Source organism: Cupressus sempervirens, chromosome 11, assembly GCF_028749045.1.
Source record: "Cupressus sempervirens isolate cs-2001-9-10 chromosome 11, ASM2874904v1, whole genome shotgun sequence".
In the NCBI taxonomy this organism is placed as follows: Eukaryota; Viridiplantae; Streptophyta; class Pinopsida; order Cupressales; family Cupressaceae; genus Cupressus; species Cupressus sempervirens.
The window spans coordinates 276,386,425-276,404,718 of NC_143128.1; the positions used below are offsets into that span (position 1 = coordinate 276,386,425).

An 18,294-nucleotide genomic window follows, 5' to 3' on the forward strand; every position below is an offset into this window, starting at 1 on the left:
AACTTAAACCTTAACCACTCTCCTTCCATTGGTTGCATAAGCATGTACTTTACCTTTCCTTTAATGCAAGCACCAATATCTACTTCAGTTGTAGAAATCTTTGTTGTTTAACAGAAATTACTCCAATTCGCTTCAACATATATACAGCTCAAATTCCACTTATGTAATTACTCAATCACAGCTACGATCAGTTTCGAAGCATCAAACAGAGACAAGTCCTCTCTTCCATTGTCAATTTTACAAGTAGACCCAAACTCTTCACCTAAATTCCATGATAGCTTTCATAAGAAGTATTGAACACCATTGATATAGTTGCATAAGGATGATTGCTCAAGCTATTGGGCTAAAGCTTCAATATATTGCACTGCCCTTTATTTTCAGTGAGGGCAGAAATAATTATTTCATACTCAGCAAACAGCAATAGAAAATCCCTACAAAGTAACATGCAACTGCAATTAGGAGTTATAACCATAAGCAACACAATTAGAATCTCAAATTTTGCGTGCTCTTTGGCAACTTTTGCATACCATAAAGTTATAATATTCTTGAAATGCATACCAAACACCTTCAAAGTCCAAACCAATCGGATCCAAACTATGTCAAAATTTTGAATTAACTTCATCCATGTCTTACCCTACTAATTATTAGTGCATTGTAGTCATGAATGACCTGCAAAATGAAGGCTTGCATATCCCTTCCATAACAAACTTCCACAAACATTTCCCACAGCAAGGTTTGTTTGTAGACTCGATTCAAACAATGTGATGATCGACCCAAATCAAAAGCCTGAAATTGTGTGTGGGTCGGGCCTGGCTTGAGAGATTGTTGCAGGTTTTCCATCACTTCCAACTCTGTCAGCTTACACATGCCTCGCGATGCCTGAATGCCTTGGTTTTAACCACGTGACCTCCAAAACTCTCAAACACCCGTGCCTCCTTATTGGTATTACGAATGACTACCTGCAACTTCAAAAAGGCGATTAAACTGAGCACGCGATAAAGGTTTTCAATGTATTCCACACTGGACTGGGTGACTTCCACGTTTAATATTTCGTAGTTGTAATGCAGTTGGGAACACTGGATAATAATTCCAATGGATAAATGCTTATAGTCTTCACACATTTGTCGTCCTGTGGATCCAGTGTTTCCCTTATTCTCTGCTCGGCATCCATAGGTATGATAGTATGTGTTCGAAACAACCTTTGACCCACTCTGGTGTCCAATATTATTAACTTCCAGCACTGCGAACGTCATCCAAAACCCTAACGCGAACAACAACGGCCAAATTACCGTGTATTGCTTGCAATATCGTGGACGCTGTTGGAATGGTGAGCAACAACCTTACCTTTGAAAAACATGACCAGAGCTTTCTTCAAATGTTTAAAGTCACGATTTTCCTTGAGCGCCCGACAGTCGACCAGAAACATCTGTTCCGTCTGGATGCATATTATATGCTAGCTCTCATTGCAATCCGTGTGAAACCAAAGCATGACTGGCGGGAATGAAGTCGGTTTTGCAAAACACAATAGTAACAAAGACAAATGTTACCATAGCTGAGTGGTATTTTAAAATAGCAAGTGTCTGTTTTTTTCGATAATCATAAACACGAACCCTATGATCCCAACCAGCCATGACAACACTTCTAGAGTCGCCTCTTATCAAAACATCTAATAGCCCTGTAGATGTCCAATACTGAACTGTGCAAGTTCGATAATTGTTCAAGACAACTTGGCTATCCAATAATCTTGCCTAGACTGTAATATTCTTTTCCAGATTAACAAATATCAATCAATGCGCCTAACATTAACACCTGTCCTCTTGCCAAAACCCAATATATTTTCCACCAAATCAATAGAACTCGATACCATAACCTGTTGTTTGTAGTATAGTTCCATCGACTATGAAATCTGAAGTAAAAATGTGATCACTAGATTCTTGAATAAGCTTCACAGGCTGGCAAGAAAACCAACTCTGATACAACTGTAATATCCCTTTCCGGATATTTACTAAACCCTCGATAAAAACTTACAAATTTTAAAACTGAATAGTAAACCAGTATTCAGTATAATTTTCAGAACTTAAATCCACTTAATAACCAGCACATGTGCATACGAGAAAACCCAGAAAAAATTTGTTTATTCTTCCAATAATCAGGAAGTACATATATGAACCAGAAATCAACACAAATACCACAACACATTATTGTGTTATACGACACCAATACAATAACATGCAACAATGCAAGTAATCCAATCTTATAAATAGAAAATGACAGTCAGATTGGAAATATAAATGAAACCTATAATAAGGCTAGGTTTGTGTCCAACCTTCAAACGCTTCTCCAAGGGTTTGCATCCTAGAAGAAGAAACTAGCAACTGTTTCTAGTTCCCAGATTAATATTTGCTTGAATATTATAATCTTCATGACCCTCATGTGGAGCATTGTTGTACTTTTATCACTTTTCCCAAAGTGATGCATGCATCTTTAAGCAATGTGGGATAAAGAAACTTTTTTGTCCTTTAGTCACTTAAATGTACATAGTAACTTTTTAAAATAAAGTGACAAATTAAATGACTTTAATAGTCACTTAGTTAGGAACCATATAATCATCATGCATTAAAATAGCTGACCAAATGAACTTAGATAATCACATGCAATAGCTCGTTGGAAAGCTCTCGGCGAGACGCTTCCAAACCAACACTGAGGTACCGAAAATATTGAGCTCTGTTTACTTACTAAAAATAGTAAGTATTCAGACAACTTGCCAAACTGCTCTGATGGGTCTGAAACTGGAAATGCCTAGGCCAAACCTCGAACTAAACCTTGTAAAGAAAAACCTAGGCGAAGTGAGCCAACACACAAAATTATAATGTCCCAGAAAAGGGGACATTACACCGACATTAAGTTTTCTTAGCATATTGAAGAATAGAAACCTATGAGCTTTGGCATGATGGTTTAAGGCAACACTACTTAATGTAAAAATTCCTTTTTGTTTATAACTTTGTTTCAAATTGGCAAGCTACTTTTGTGCTATACTAGAAGGATTAATTTAAATCTCAAACCATGCAAGTAGGCTAGTCCTGATGAAAAGCTTAAATTAACTCAAGGAACGCTTGCACTAGCTAAAATTTGAGTTATTACTAATTCTATTCTTCCAACCAAAATGTAACTGCATGCTAAGATTGTCTTGAGGGTATCTTTCAAACCCGAAGACCTTGTCCTTCTAAAGTGATTACATTCTACAGAAGTTGAAACCTCTACAAACCTACAATACACTTGTCCAAAATTATGAAAGTCCTAGTTTGCTTGATGCAGATGCAAACAATGAAAAATGATTCTTAGGCTTAATCCCACAATTTGCAAGGAAAATAAGAAAATGTGTCCAACATTCGAGATTCCTTGTCCAATGTCTCAATGCTTCTTTAGTGACAATTATTTTGCATGCTTTGCATGACAAGATCCATTTGACCTCTCCCTTCAATATAGGAATCCTTACTGTTACAACTCAGACCAAATGATATGAGAGGGGTCCTAGATATTGTGAGTGGATCAAAACATCTTCCATGTGTTCAATATGACTTAAATTCACCATTGAAACTGACCCCAAAGATTGGTGGCTTGATTCTTGCAATATGGCATAGTAGGGAGACCTAATAGAATTAGGTCGGTCAAATGAGTATTTTTGTCATGTCCCCATTTTGGAGGCAATTTGATTTAATTAATTTAATTAATTAGGTTATCCAAAATAATGAATATTTTATGAGGATGACTAATTAATTATTTTAATTAAATAAATAAGTGGTATTAAGTTAATTATTTATAAAGTTATCAAATAAATAGATATTAAAAGGTAACTTTATATTTAATTAATTTAATAAAGTGACTTGAATTATAAAATATTTTATAAAGTCACTTAATAGATAAAATAAAATAATGTTCTAGAAGCTTCTGGAGAAAGTGGAGAAAAAAGAATAAATAGGCACCCCGAGCTTCATTCTAATCATCCAGTTGTTTATTTCTCTCTTGACATCAAATTGTGATTCAGTCACATAGTCTATTGTGGAGCCAAGTGGTTTCAGATAGTCAATTGATCTTTGGGAACGAAAACTCCCTTGGATTTGCATAACTGAGGAAGTGAAATATCTTCTGAAGGGTTGCACATTTGGAGGTGATACTTAAGTCACTTCAGCTAGGGCATCATTGGGCCTAAGGCCATTTTTCAGCATTTCAGCATTTCAGGAGGCATTTTTAGCAGGGCCGAAATTATTGGAGGTCATTTCTAGTAGGTCTGAAATTATAGGAAGTCATTAAAAAGAAGAACAGAAAAAGTAGGCCGAAAAAGAAGCTTCGAAAAAAAAGCAATCCGAAAAAGCAGTTTGAAAAAGCAAAACGAAAAAAGCAAGTGGAAAAAAGAAGATCAGAAAAAAACAAAGCGGAAGGGGCATCATTGAAGAAAATTATTGCAGCCATCTACAATCAGGTTCGTCACTTCTCATTTGGCATATTTTCTGAAAAATGCAGGTTTTCAGCTGAGTACAAAATATAGCTTCAGCACTTCACTATTTCACATTGTACTTGTCTTTGTTTGCCTTTGGCATTATTGGTATCAAAAGGAGGCTAGGATTTTGCAATTGAAAGAGCATTGTAATTTTTAGACTATCTATATTGCAAACCTAGAGTTGATGATCAGCTTATTAGTTTGCATTCCAATTGTTTGACAAAATATCAATTGGCTGTAAGTTCTTTTTTTGGCATAAATAATGTTATAATTTTGCATACTAAGTGTTTATATTAATGACACTTGGTTGTAAGTGCATTAATGCCATCCTAGGTTGCATCCAAAGTATTTGTCATAATTACTAATTGCTGTAGCTGCATATTGCAAGTAGTTTAAGTCACATATTTGTATTGAATATTGCCAAAATTAGTTGCACATTCATGTTAGGTCATAGTTTAGACAATCTGGAGTCTTTTGTAAGCATTCTCTTTGATGCAAATCGAAACAAGAGTTATTGCAGCAATCTGAAAAGTTATATCAGTCATATGACCCCTTGTATGCAAAGTGTTTGACAAAATTCTTCGAGCCTTCAATCAACATTTTAAGGTCGGATTTGAGCAGGGTCCTTACAGTGGTATCAGAGCTTGCTTGCAAAGCGTTTGACGAAATGTCAAACCACTGAAGTATAAAGATTTTTGGTGTTTGAAGAAGCTATAACCTGTTGGGGTTATTACAGTGGTATCAGAGCTATTGACTTGCCATCCTGTTGGGTAGATTGGACATTGAATCAGTTAATTAATCATGTTTACTTCAAGTACCCAAAAGCAGTAGGACAAGGATATGAAGAAGCTTAAACAAAATTTGAAAAGGTTGGATGAAAGTCAGAAAAGGATGAATGAATTGATGGTTTCCATGTTTAAGAGGACTACGTCACATAACAAAGAAAAAGAGGAACAAGTGGTCTCTACAAGTGAGGTATCTAGAAACCTCTACAAGGAGTTTGCAGCAGTTGGTGACCAGCATATAGCCGAATCTAGGGAGGACAAAAATCAGACTAGCTTGGAGCAAGATGTTGGGCACACAATACTTTAGGAGGTAGTGGGAATGGATTACACAGATTGATAGTAACAATCAACTTGATACTCAAGTTAAGACAATTGTATACAGGTCGTCAGAGGGTGATGTCACAGGTACTCGGGATGGTTTAGTTCCAACAGGCAGTGACTACAACATAGTGGGTTCAAATGATGATTATGAGGATGTTGTTGTGCATGATGGTGAGATACCTGGTAGAGACGAGCAGACATTCAGCATTCATGACTTTGCTGAGAGAGTACTAGGCACAGATAGATGCTTCGTCACATGAGGTTGAGGCTAGTAGTACTTCATATGATTTGTCCAGCCAGCTGAAGGTGAGCGAAGACAGTATTGTGACTTCATTATCTCATCATGACAAGATGCGGGATATGATAGAGGATCACATTCAGATGATTCAGTTACAGGGTAGACACAAGGGAGTTCAGGAAAAGTCTTCTTGTGTTGACTTACAGGTGAGTAGGGAAGGAATGGGAATGATGAAGTTGAGTTATTTACATCTTCTATCAGATCGTAACCATCTTCTTAGCCTTGTCGGAGACTATTCAGATGCCTTGAGGAGGAAGGAGGAGGAAGTTGACAGGCTTTCTCGCAAGCTTGAGGACACTTGAGCTTCTTTGGTGAATACTCTATTGGCATTACAGGACTAGGAGAGACATGGGGATAAGCATGGCATGGAGTTGAGTTTAGTTTCATCTTGCACTCCTGATACTCAGCTTTCTGCGGCACGTAAATCATATGTGGCCGTTGATAATGTTGTGAGTTCATCTTGCATTCACATCTAGGATACAGGGACAATGCTAGACATGCATGTGGAGTTAGTTGGTATTGGTCATATTACTCAGGTGAGGAGTTTGCTTGAGTTACAAGCTGATTCTAGTTTACGGATATGGACTCAAGATTATTATATTGGCGTTTGGGATTCAGTTGACTGGAGATCTTTAACACTTTTTGGTAGCAGTGATTGTTTGGGTGCTATCATGGATTTGATTAGCAGATTGCACGGTGTTGTCTTTTCTTGTGCCAGCAGCTCGTCCGATGTTGGTATTACTTTTTATACACCGGTGTTGGGCTTTGTTCATATATCCAGTCGACCATTCTTGCTGGAATGTGTTGATGATCTTTCATATTTAGCAGTGTGTACAGATGAGTCCCAAGATCATATTGGCATTGATGACATCCAGGAGGATGTAGTGGGCAGTTTTGAAGACTTAGTTTTCTTGGCAGTTTCTTTTGGTACAGAGGAGTTGGATAGCAATGCTGCAGTTTTTGATACTCCGTATGTTGATATGAACTTTGGAGTTGATTCGTAGGATATAGTTGGTAATACTCTAGAGACCAGTAACTTTGAGGATACTCCCTTAGATAGTGTGTCAAAGGAGGTTTGTAGGAGACAGTCTAGCCAGTGCCATCATGTGTCTAGTCAGTTGAGAGTTAGTGAGCGAGACATTGCTATAGCTTGCCAGCATTTCGATGCTGCTCGTCAGTTGTGAGCAGTTTATGGATGGGGTTCTCCTACTAGTGATGAGCAGGGAGGCAATTATCTTTCCTTGACAAAGATCCACTCTTTATGGGAGGCTATTCGGATTCTGAGACAAAATTATATGCAGTTGGTAGCCGACGAAGATTATCTTATAGAGTGGGGGAGTACAGCATACGATGCATTATTGGCCAAGGAAGATGAGGTGAGTGAGCTTACTCAGCAGCTTGAGGTGGCTTCTGAGATTCTTGAGAGTACACAGTTGGCTTACAAGAAGTCACAGTTTCATTTGGTTAAGGTGACCATGGAGTTAGAGCAACTGCAGTCTTTACCAGACTCTGTACAGTCACAAGCTGTGGTGTGTGGTGATTCGAGGATGTCCATGGTCGAGATTGTCAAAGACAGTGGAGATGGGGATGCATCCATCCTCGATACTAACATTGGCATATCGGGTTTGTTCCCACTAGAGTCAGGTTCAGTTGAGTTGGGTGCTGCAGCAGATTGTTGTGATATGCCTGACATGGTGGTGGCCTCTAGTACTGATGGCATGGAGACTAGAGATGTTGTATCAAAGATCATGTGTGATGTTGGCGAGCCAACAGTTGGCATGGTTCCTACTAGTAATACTACTCCCTTGGTGATATCCTCGGAGGTAATAGTCAGTTCCAACATGGTTAATGATCGATTGCAGTTAGTTTCATCTAGATTGCGGTCTGAGCCACTGGCTGAGATTGGCGCATTCTATTGGCATTACACTGTGAAGTATGCTCATCAATTTACCTTTGATGACCATGTTGATGAGATGATGATACAGAGATGTACTTTGGTTCCTAGTGCTTGTCATCAGTTATGGGACGGTTTGACGCCTCGGGATGAAAGTTGTGATGGGCATGACATGGCGATGGGTTCTGCGGTTGACAGCTTGATAATACATGACTTAGAGTAGGAGTTTGGGAGTGATGCTTCAACGGTTGTTGTTATTGATTCTACTCCTTTGGCTATGACATTCCCTGACTTAGCTGGTGATCAGTCACAGTGGGTTGTATCACTTGTTCATGGTGAGCTGTTGACTGAGGTTGGTTCTTTTTATTAGCATTATACTGCAGGTTATGTACATCAGTTAGCATTTGATCCTTGTGTTGAGGAGTTGATGGCAGGGAAATTTGGTTCGGGTTCCATTTCTTGCTATTTATCTTGTGATGTCTTTTCACCATCAGCAGTCCATGGGAGTTATGGTTATGAGACAGTGGTCGGTGATCTGTAGAGTTGTGGTGACTGCAGGAGCTGTACAGTGTGTAGATTCTCCATACTTGGTACAGTTTCATTCGGGAGCGTTCACCATTGTTGTAGAGTTGGATTGTACATTCTGTACAGGCCAGTGGGATGCGTTGATGGTATTTACTGTGTTGGCAGTTTGATTTGTCCACTTTACTTGGGTTTTGATTTTCTAAGAGTTTGTGTCTCGTGGGTTTCTGACTGTGGCAGTTGTGATTTTGGAGTTTGGTTGAGCTGTAATTGTCAGTTTGATTATGGATTCCTGTTGGTTATATTGCAGAGGATATTACAGGAGCCTATGTTAATTGACAGTAGTATAGTTCATGACAACATTTGGGATCCAGGCGGATTGATTGGTTTATTGTTCAGCCATTGCTTGGGGACAAGCAATTTCAGGATGGGCGGACTGTCATGTCCCCATTTTGGAGGCAATTTGATTTAATTAATTTAATTAATTAGGTTATCCAAAATAATGAATATTTTATGAGGATGACTAATTAATTATTTTAATTAAATAAATAAGTGGTATTAAGTTAATTATTTATAAAGTTATCAAATAAATAGATATTAAAAGGTAACTTTATATTTAATTAATTTAATAAAGTGACTTGAATTATAAAATATTTTATAAAGTCACTTAATAGATAAAATAAAATAATGTTCTAGAAGCTTCTGGAGAAAGTGGAGAAAAAAGAATAAATAGGCACCCCGGGCTTCATTCTAATCATCTAGTTGTTTATTTCTCTCTTGACATCAAATTGTGATTCAGTCGCATAGTCTATTGTGGAGCCAAGTGGTTTCAAATAGTCAGTTGATCTTTGGGAACGAAAACTCCCTTGGATTTGCATAACTGAGGAAGTGAAATATCTTCTGAAGGGTTGCACATTTGGAGGTGATACTTCAGTCACTTCAGCTAGGGCATCATTGGGCCTAAGGCCATTTTTCAGCATTTCAGGAGGCATTTTTAGTAGGGCCAAAATTATTGGAGGTCATTTCTAGTAGGTCTAAAACTATAGGAAGCCATTAAAAAGCAGAACCGAAAAAGTAGGCCAAAAAAGCAGTCCGAAAAAGCAGCTCTGAAGAAAAAGAAATCCGAAAAAGCAAAACGAAAAAGAAAATCCAGAAAAAAGCAAGTGGAAAAAAGCAGATCAGAAAAAAAACAAAGCGGAAGGGGCAGCATTGAAGAAAATTATTGCAGCCATCTACAATCAAGTTCTTCACTTCTCATTTGGCATATTTTCTGAGAAATGTAGGTTTTCAGCTGAGTACAAAATATAGCTTCAGCACTTCACTATTTCACATTGTACTTGTCTTTGTTTGCCATTTGGCATAATTGGTATCAAAGGAAGGCTAGGATTTTGCAATTGAAAGAGCATTGTAATTTTTAGACTATCTATATTGCAAACCTAAAGTTGATCAGCTTATTAGTTTGCATTCCAATTGTTTGACAAAATATCAATTGGCTATAAGTTCTTTTTTTTTGGCATAAATAATGTTATAATTTTGCATACTAAGTGTTTATATTAATGACACTTGGTTGTAAGTGCATTAATGCCATCCTAGGTTGCATCCAAAGTATTTGTCATAATTACTAATTGCTGTAGCTGCATATTGCAAGTAGTTTAAGTCACATATTTGTATTGAATATTGCCAAAATTAGTTGCACATTCATGTTAGGTCATTGTTTAGACAATCTGGAGTCTTTTGTAAGCATTCTCTTTGATGCAAATCGAAACAAGAGTTATTGCAGCAATCTGAAAAGTTATATCAGTCATATGACCCCTTGTATGCAAAGTGTTTGACAAAATTCTTCGAGCCTTCAATCAGCATTTTAAGGTCGGATTTGAGTAGGGTCATTACAGTGGTATCAGAGCTTGCTTGCAAAGTATTTGACGAAATGTCAAACCACTGAAGTATAAAGATTTTTGGTGTTTGAAGAAGCTATAACCTATTGGGGTTATTACAATTTTGGACTTAGTTTCCAAAGAAATTGAAGAACCCCCAAGACTAAACACATTTCCTGATACCCATTTGGAAGCTCTATCAAATTACAAAGTTTCAATTCCTAATTTGATTATTGAGTACAAAAACCTCAATTTGGTCCTAATTGGGTAGTTAGACCTAATCATGTAGGTTTGAACTACAAGTACTCTCAAAAGAAATGACAAACCATCCCCACTGGGATCAAGAGCTTCCCTAGTTAACAAATCATTGTGTCATTATGTATGTTCTATCTCTTGACATTGTTGACTTCATTGGTTATTGAACATGGATTTGATAAGTTAAGTTTAAGTTGGATTAAGCATACAACCGATTCCCCCCTCTTAGTTGTATTGGTGGACTTTACTTTCTAACAATGGCATCCCATGAATGAGTATGATGAAGGTGCTCTTGCACCACTGCTCTCCCTAACAAATTCCATTCTTTTTAACTCTCCTCACCAATGTAACTACCCAAGAGTCTTGAATTCCCTTTAATCTTAAACTCCCTCACATAAGACAAAAACAATATTTCTCCCTTGTTCTTTAATTTTATAAACACAAGAGAAATATTACATAATATAACTAAATGCTAATGAGGGCACTTATCATTTAATTAAAATTTATAATATAAACTCATGAGCTAAGGGACAATAGAACAAGTCATCAAACTTAAAGCCAACATGAGTGGAAGTAATGTTGAGAGTTTTGATGAAGTGCTAATAGGATTGTGATAAAATTTTCAGTGTGATAATCACCATATCCTCTTCTTCGATCTTTCAACATCATAATTGAGAACAACATATTGTTAAGGAAGAAAGCTCTTCCTTTATCTGTGTCTCAGACATATCCTTCAGGTGACTCTAGATCTCTGTAGCATTTTTTTTACAACACTTCTTGAAGCATCTCATTGGTGACAAATAACTGAAGTACTTTAACATCTTGATTACACTCATCAAACTTATCTTGGTCTCTAGCCATAGCTCTGGGACAAGTAGTTTCACTAAGAACAAGCTGATCAAGACATCAATACTAAAAAATAGTGAGCATTCTCTTATTCGAGGTATTGTAGTTCTTGCCATCAAACCTCTAAGTGCCTTCTAACTTGATCCTCTTTCTATTTAGAGACATAGAAATTGAGATCAACTTTTCAAAAATCTTGGATTTTTGTTGATAAAAAATTGGAAAAAAACTGAAACCCAAAAAAGTGGCTACAAAATATCACCACAATTTTGTGGAAAAATCATCAAATCCTCTAGAAACAAAACACAATTATTAGAAACCCTCATGTTTTATAAAAGAATTCAATTTTATTTAAAAATTTGGTTAAAATCTTCTAAAATCTACTAGGCTTTCCAAATGTGTCAGATTTCGTTCTGGTTGTTTGCATCAGCGACACTCCTCTACAAGTGACCAGAGACAATATAGTGCCTCTACACATCAGCATGTGTATCATTCAGTGTCTAATTTCTTTTCGCCTAAGAAAGACTCCTAGTCTCTCTTAGCGTTCTCTTTGTCTCTTTATTTGCTGTTGTTGCTTTGGTTTTATTCATTTATTTTCGAACACCTCTGTGTGTTCCTACCAGTGTCAGCCTCACTGTTGTAATCTTGCAGTCCCATAGACCTCTCTTTGGTCTTTTGTTGGACATTAATATCATTATCTTATCTTATCTAGGTAGAGCCCACAATTTTTCATAAAAAAATGATTCAAAATTTCTAGAAATAAGTTCTAGTTAATGAATCCATGAAGTTTATTAAAAAAAATTGCATAATAGCTACTGCTGCTTTCTTACTATGAAATCATAATTGCTTGCTGTTATAATCAAAGTAGAGGAATACTTATTATATAAATGATTATAAGAAGATCCTTCTGTAACAGAAACAATCAAGAACGAAAGTCAAAATAGAATGTTACTAAACCAACTAATTAGCTTACAGAATAAAAAGTTGTTAACTAAACTAAATGACATAAATAACTATTCTAAGCTATATTACAATATTACTTTAATACTGTTGTTGCCTTTGGTGAGTGACTTTTAGAGGTTTTTGCTTGAAGTTTGGGAGTTCTGCTGGTCATACACTTTAGGAGTGGAGAGGTCATAGCATCGGCTTTCAATACCATTCATGGGGTACTTGTAAAGACCAGGACCAATTCATATATGAATTTTTTTCTCCTTTGCCCAAATTCTAATGTTAGGCATAATATCAAACAGTTCACATGCATTCTATTACACAGTTTTCCTGATCTGCAATGTTTAATGAGCCTTGTTTAATGAAGTAGGGAGATTATTGGCATTTCATGCAGATTCATAGCTCAAATATTACATCAATGCTTGACAAGAATTTTTTTGAAAAACTTTGATACATTGTTCATAATATACAGAAATTCATTTATCTCTGACCTCTTAATTCTTTGACAGTTCACTGCTCTTAAACCCAAACTGAAAAATGAATTGCAGACATTAAGCGATCAGTACTTAACCTGGCCATACAGTTGCCATAGCTCATGCCACTCCCAGGGAAGAGAGCTGGTCAGCGATTAGTAAGTAAAGGGACTCAAAATCTGCTTCGACTGAGCTATTACTTAGCCTAGAGCTCACAAGACCCAGCTGTAGTTGAACAACTTTCCAGAAGGGTTCAAAACTGCTTCAGTTCTAGGGGTTAGAATATTACGATAAGAGATAGTCATCTATTATTAGTTAATGGTAATCTATTGTAAATATCTAGTTAGCTTTAGTTAGCTTTTGCTTTTTTAGCTTTCTCTGTTAGAATTGAATGTTTCTATTCTTTACAATCGTTTTAAGGAAACATTGTTTTATTCTTTTGTATATATTGACCTTTCGGTCTCTGTTAATAACAAGCAAGTATTTTACCAATTACTTTTGTAATATGGTATCAGAGCCTAGACTTAAAGTTTTTTTGAACTTTTATAATTTCCAAAAAATTTGAAATTCTTTTTGAAGTCTTCCATGGTTTTTTACGTGCTTCGTAATACCTAGTCAAGCCTAGGGTTTCAGAGACAAAGATCTGCGAATTCGTTTGAAAAAGAGGCATTTTTTCTAAAAATTGCAAATCTGCAAATCAGTGATTTCTTGGGGTGTTATTGGTGTTGTTTCCTCATCCTCTCTCCTGTCTCAGCCAAAACACCTCTGTTCTTAATAAAATCGGCCATCTTTCTGCCTGTAAAACACTTTTTTTTCTACAATTTCAACCATTAATGGCCGCCAACTAGGGTTTTCTTCGAAATTCTAATTTTTGGGCTCAAAAAAAGTTTTTGATCACATATTCTTGGTGGGTTTTTCGAGAGCTCAACTGGGTTGTCCATTTTTTCTGGGTGCGTCGATTTTCAAGCCAGTGGATCCAAAAAATGACACCATATTCCTTCTAGGTTTTTCGAGCTCTTTTCTAGGTCACTTTCCAAATTTTTTGGGTCTTCCGTTTTTTACCTTGAAGAATGTGCCTTCAAAGATTTGCATGGTTTTTAATTGAAAAACGTGCCATGACATCTTTGACAAACATTCTACTCAAGCACAACTCCAAATTCAATGGTCGGAATTATGGCACTTGGAAGCAGCGGATCATCACCATTTTTGAATATCAGAACACTAATCAACTTGTATTGGGTGTTATGAAGCGTCTGACTACTCCTAGTTCTGATTAGGATACATGGGATCTGAATAATCAAGAGGCAGTGATGCTTCTCAAATTATCCGTGGCTGATGATCAGCTTTCTTAGATTCCATCCAGCAAGACAATTGCCGAGATTTGGACACATCTCAAAGGTCTTCATGAGACTTCTGACAAAAGAAGAGCTTTCTTTTTGAAGAACATTGTTTTCTAATGTCATGGATGAGCGCATCTTGCTCTAGGCACTTTGTTTTCTAATGTAATATAGAATGTAAAATAACCTGAACCTGCAAAGCTCAACTAAACACCAGCTTATGTCTGCTATTTGAAGGCATTAAAATTTAAACCCTTGACTTGCACTGTCTTAGATGTCCAACTTGTCTGGAAATGGTGACTAGAATTAGATTCATTAATCTTCACACTAAGCAATGAATTTGTACAACACCCAGCCAATACCAACACTCGCACCAATACAACCATTCCTTCTTGAGCGTCTAACCTTTAGCAACTAGCTCTAGCAGTTGCCCAACATTATTTGTCTTGTAGTTTCTGGTAATCTTAAAATATGGCATTTATCATTTCTCTTGCGCATATTTTTAGAAAATATTATATCTTTCCTACAAGATTTCACAAATTATTTTATTATTTTGAAATTATGCTCTTGCTTGAAATTCCTATGATTCCACTTGCAAACATTTTTTGTGCAAACTGAAACCCTGAATGAGTTTCACAGTACTGGGTAGGGAGGATCTTATATCATCAAACCTAATCTTGTATGCAATGTATGTAGAAGTTGGTCCCTATGTGGATTATGTGGACAAGTCTTGTTATTTTGGTATGTCAACTATGATTTTGATTCTCCAAAAGGGATATGTAGGTGAGTCCATTTCAAATGAATCCTTGAGGATTAGGTCTAGATCTTTATCTTGTTTAGTGTAAGATTGTTCAATTGTGGTATAGAGTTATTGCCCTTGCTATGAATTGATAAGGTTCAGAAATAGAATTTGATAGTGTCTAGGGGTGCTCATCATGCACTCCAAAAAAAATATTTTGCTTTTATGGATGAAAGGGTAGGCATTTGTAAGATAGAGCCACGAAGGCCTCAAAAGAAAATCTGAACAAATTTGACGATGAGAATGAGCCTTGCCCCAAAGATTTTCACAAGCTAGAGAAAATCTCCATGTGCTTTGAGAGCCTTGCAATGTCTAGAACAATACAAGGATACTTACTCGTGCTGCACCCATTAACAGAATCATCATAGGCTGAAATCTTGAGAAAAAAAGAAGCCTTGCTGTCTATTATGTTTCCTAACTGAATAACAATGGTTTTTATAATTTCATTTGCAAAATCATAAACTAGGCAGTTCAACGAAAACTAGAAACAACAATTCATTCTTTAGATGTTCAATTTTTCATACAACATTTATTGAAAGTTCCATAAGGAAGGTTGAAAGCTTGTTACAAACATGAAAACCAAATTCTTATAATAGATCATATGACAATCCCAACTGGAAATTGCTTTTGATTGTGAAATATTGAATGTTGATCCTCTATATTTTAGCTAATTGCTATTCAAAATTTCTTAGAGAAAATTGTGTTATTTGAATAATACATGTAAAATTAGATAACACCCCAACCAATCAGCAATTTGCTAATGTTCTACCATGTAACCTTGCTAATGTTGTATGGCCACGATTAGGGTTTCTAGCTCCAGACTAATCCTACAAAGGCTATAATAGTTGGGACTACCTTGGAATGTGTGCTCAATCTCTATAATCTCTAGGCTGCGACTTGCAATCTTTCTAGCAAGATTCATGCCTAGACTGAGTAACTTCAGATTTGAAACTTTAATGTAATTCTTGAACTAGAAACACCAACAAGACATTTAGAGGCTTTTTTACCTTCATCTCTGTGCGAGATGCTTAAATATTCTTGTCCTTGGATCTCATGCAATTCTTAGCAGTTTTTTTCCTTTGGATTGAGTGAACATAAGTCCTAGAATGAGGATTCAAGAATAATATATAGGTCTCCCTTTTGGATGACTCTATTGTATTTATAACTGATTCCAGACTGAGGATATGCCAATTTCCTTCATTCAAAATTTGAATGATTTCATATTCATTTTTTAAAGAAACACACAATAAGTGAAACAATTAACGGGTAACATCAATTGCACCCACTTTTATTTCAGAGTAGAAACACATAATTGCAACCCAAAATGCCTTTTATTTTCTAAGTTACCAGTTTGGTTTCGGGGACGAGTTTGGTTCGAGTTTGGGTTTGAGGGTTTAGCCAAAAAATTTTCCCCATTTTGGGTGGGTTCGTGAGTAAATATATAATGCATATGTATATGTGCATTATATATAATATATAGGCATTATATATACAAAAAAAAAAAAGAGAAATCCGCGGATCCTCCCAAGTTCACCACGGGTCTGCCCAAGTTCGCTGCAGGTCCGGGCAAGAGCGCAGACCCACAGTTCAAAATAAGGACCCTGCTCGGACCCTCAGTGAACCTAGGTGTGAATCCAGACCCAGATGAATCTGAACCCGAAGACAAGCTCTAGGATGCGAATCCGGTAACACAGTTTATTTTTTTACTTGTTCTTAGTATTGCTATCCGTGGACATTTTTAAAGCTAATTATAGATCACTTGGTTTTCAGAAAAAAGTAAGATCAGGACATTCATTTCTTTATGTATTTTCATTGTCTTCATTGTTCTGTATTTTCTTTGCACTATAAAAGAGTATTCTAGGATTAGTATTATCTTTCTTACTGCATAAAAAATCAACAAGTTTAAGTGCTAATCAATTTAATTATTACTTATAAATTTACTGAGCAAAACAAAGTTGAACTTGTTTGTTTGAGTCATTTTATTTCTCCAGGGATCACAAGTTTTATGTTGTAATGTGTTTTATCTTTTGCCTTGCACTGTATTTCATTTAAGTGTTGTATTTTCTTTGGCTTTTTTCTTTGGGCTTATGGTTATTTGGCCTCTAAAGACTGATTTAAAGTCTCAATTCTGATATTATCATCTTTTCCTTGCTACAGTACTTCAGCTTTTGTAGCAGTAATTTATTACTGTTAATATTTAAACCAACTCTGAAATTAATATCTTCACCTTCTTGGTGTGAGGTTATGCTTACCTCATATTGCACTTGTCTATGCTTAAAATAAAATAACTTGAACAACTTAATAACTTACAGCGTGGAGCTCCTCTATTACAAGGAAAAGTCCGTTGGAGGCAAGCAAATCTACTCAAAGCAAGTCTGCAGACAACAACATTTCCATTGGCTTGAACATATGTCATTTCTTAGCTAGTTTAAAGGAACAATCGTCAGTAGGAATACACTTAATTGATGCAGATTGTATAATGTAGTATAATGTAATGAAGTATAATGTAATAATTGTCCTTTTATGTTGTAGAATGTGACCATGTGTGATGGTAATGTTGTCTCAATATTTTCCTCATCTTTTACTATTTAATAGAATATGGAAATGAAGCAGGGAATATTCTTACCCATTTTTTGTCTCACTTATCTCGAAGTGATTTCCTACCAGATTTCTGTGTGCAGAGAAGATTACATTTCACATATCTTATAATGAAATAGAAAGAACTTTGTTGAATAGTGTCCAACAATAGGCACATCAACTCAACAAAAGAAGCTGCATGTATTATATCAAGTTGAAGATAAAAGAAAGGTGTAGAAAGAGGAAAAGAGACAGAATAATAAAGGGTGCAGACAGAGGAAACGAGGCAGAATAATAAAGTTTTATAAAATGATATTTAAAGAGCTTGGAAATTCCAACTGACGATTTGGCTTCAGTAAAGCTACTTACTCCCTCTCAACTTACACTTTCAAAGTTGGGTCATTGGACCAGGTTGGAAGGTTTCCTGAAAATTGATTGTAAGATAGATCTCTGGGACAGTATACATATGCCAAAGTCAGTCCAAATTACAACCAAGTCAAAACCGAGTTTTCACAAAAAGATATCTTGATATTTCTGATCCCAAAGCTCAATTCTCTATAAATAGAAAATAAAAGCTCAGTGCATTGATATTAACATTTTAACACAATGACAATCTTGAACCACAAAAAGAAACAATTGCAAATAGGAATAGAAAACAAATTGCCACACATATTCTATGATAGCATAAAATATGAAAGAAAGCGTGTTTGACTGATTTTAAACTATTGAAAATTTGAGGATTATTAGCTAGTTTTTTAGAATCTTCTATTAATGGTCATTTAGGAGTTTTATTTATTAGTTTATTTTAGTCTTCTATTTTTAGAAGGCTTTTGCTTCAGTTAGAAGCTATTATAAATTGCTATATGTACC

At 36.0% G+C, this 18,294-nt stretch overlaps 1 protein-coding gene across 1 annotated transcript in view; it reads right to left on the reverse strand.

Moving 5' to 3' along the window:
• The window catches only part of LOC149529184 (uncharacterized), a 184,279-nt gene that overhangs the window by 45,000 nt on the left and 120,985 nt on the right, over nt 1-18,294 (reverse strand). The window contains exons 14-16 of the mRNA XM_089809814.1: nt 17,809-17,874; nt 17,474-17,518; nt 17,158-17,222 (exon numbers count right to left, since the gene is read on the reverse strand). Coding sequence (XP_089665940.1) covers nt 17,158-17,222; nt 17,474-17,518; nt 17,809-17,874 — 176 coding nt within the window. The remainder of the gene's footprint in view (nt 1-17,157; nt 17,223-17,473; nt 17,519-17,808; nt 17,875-18,294) is intronic.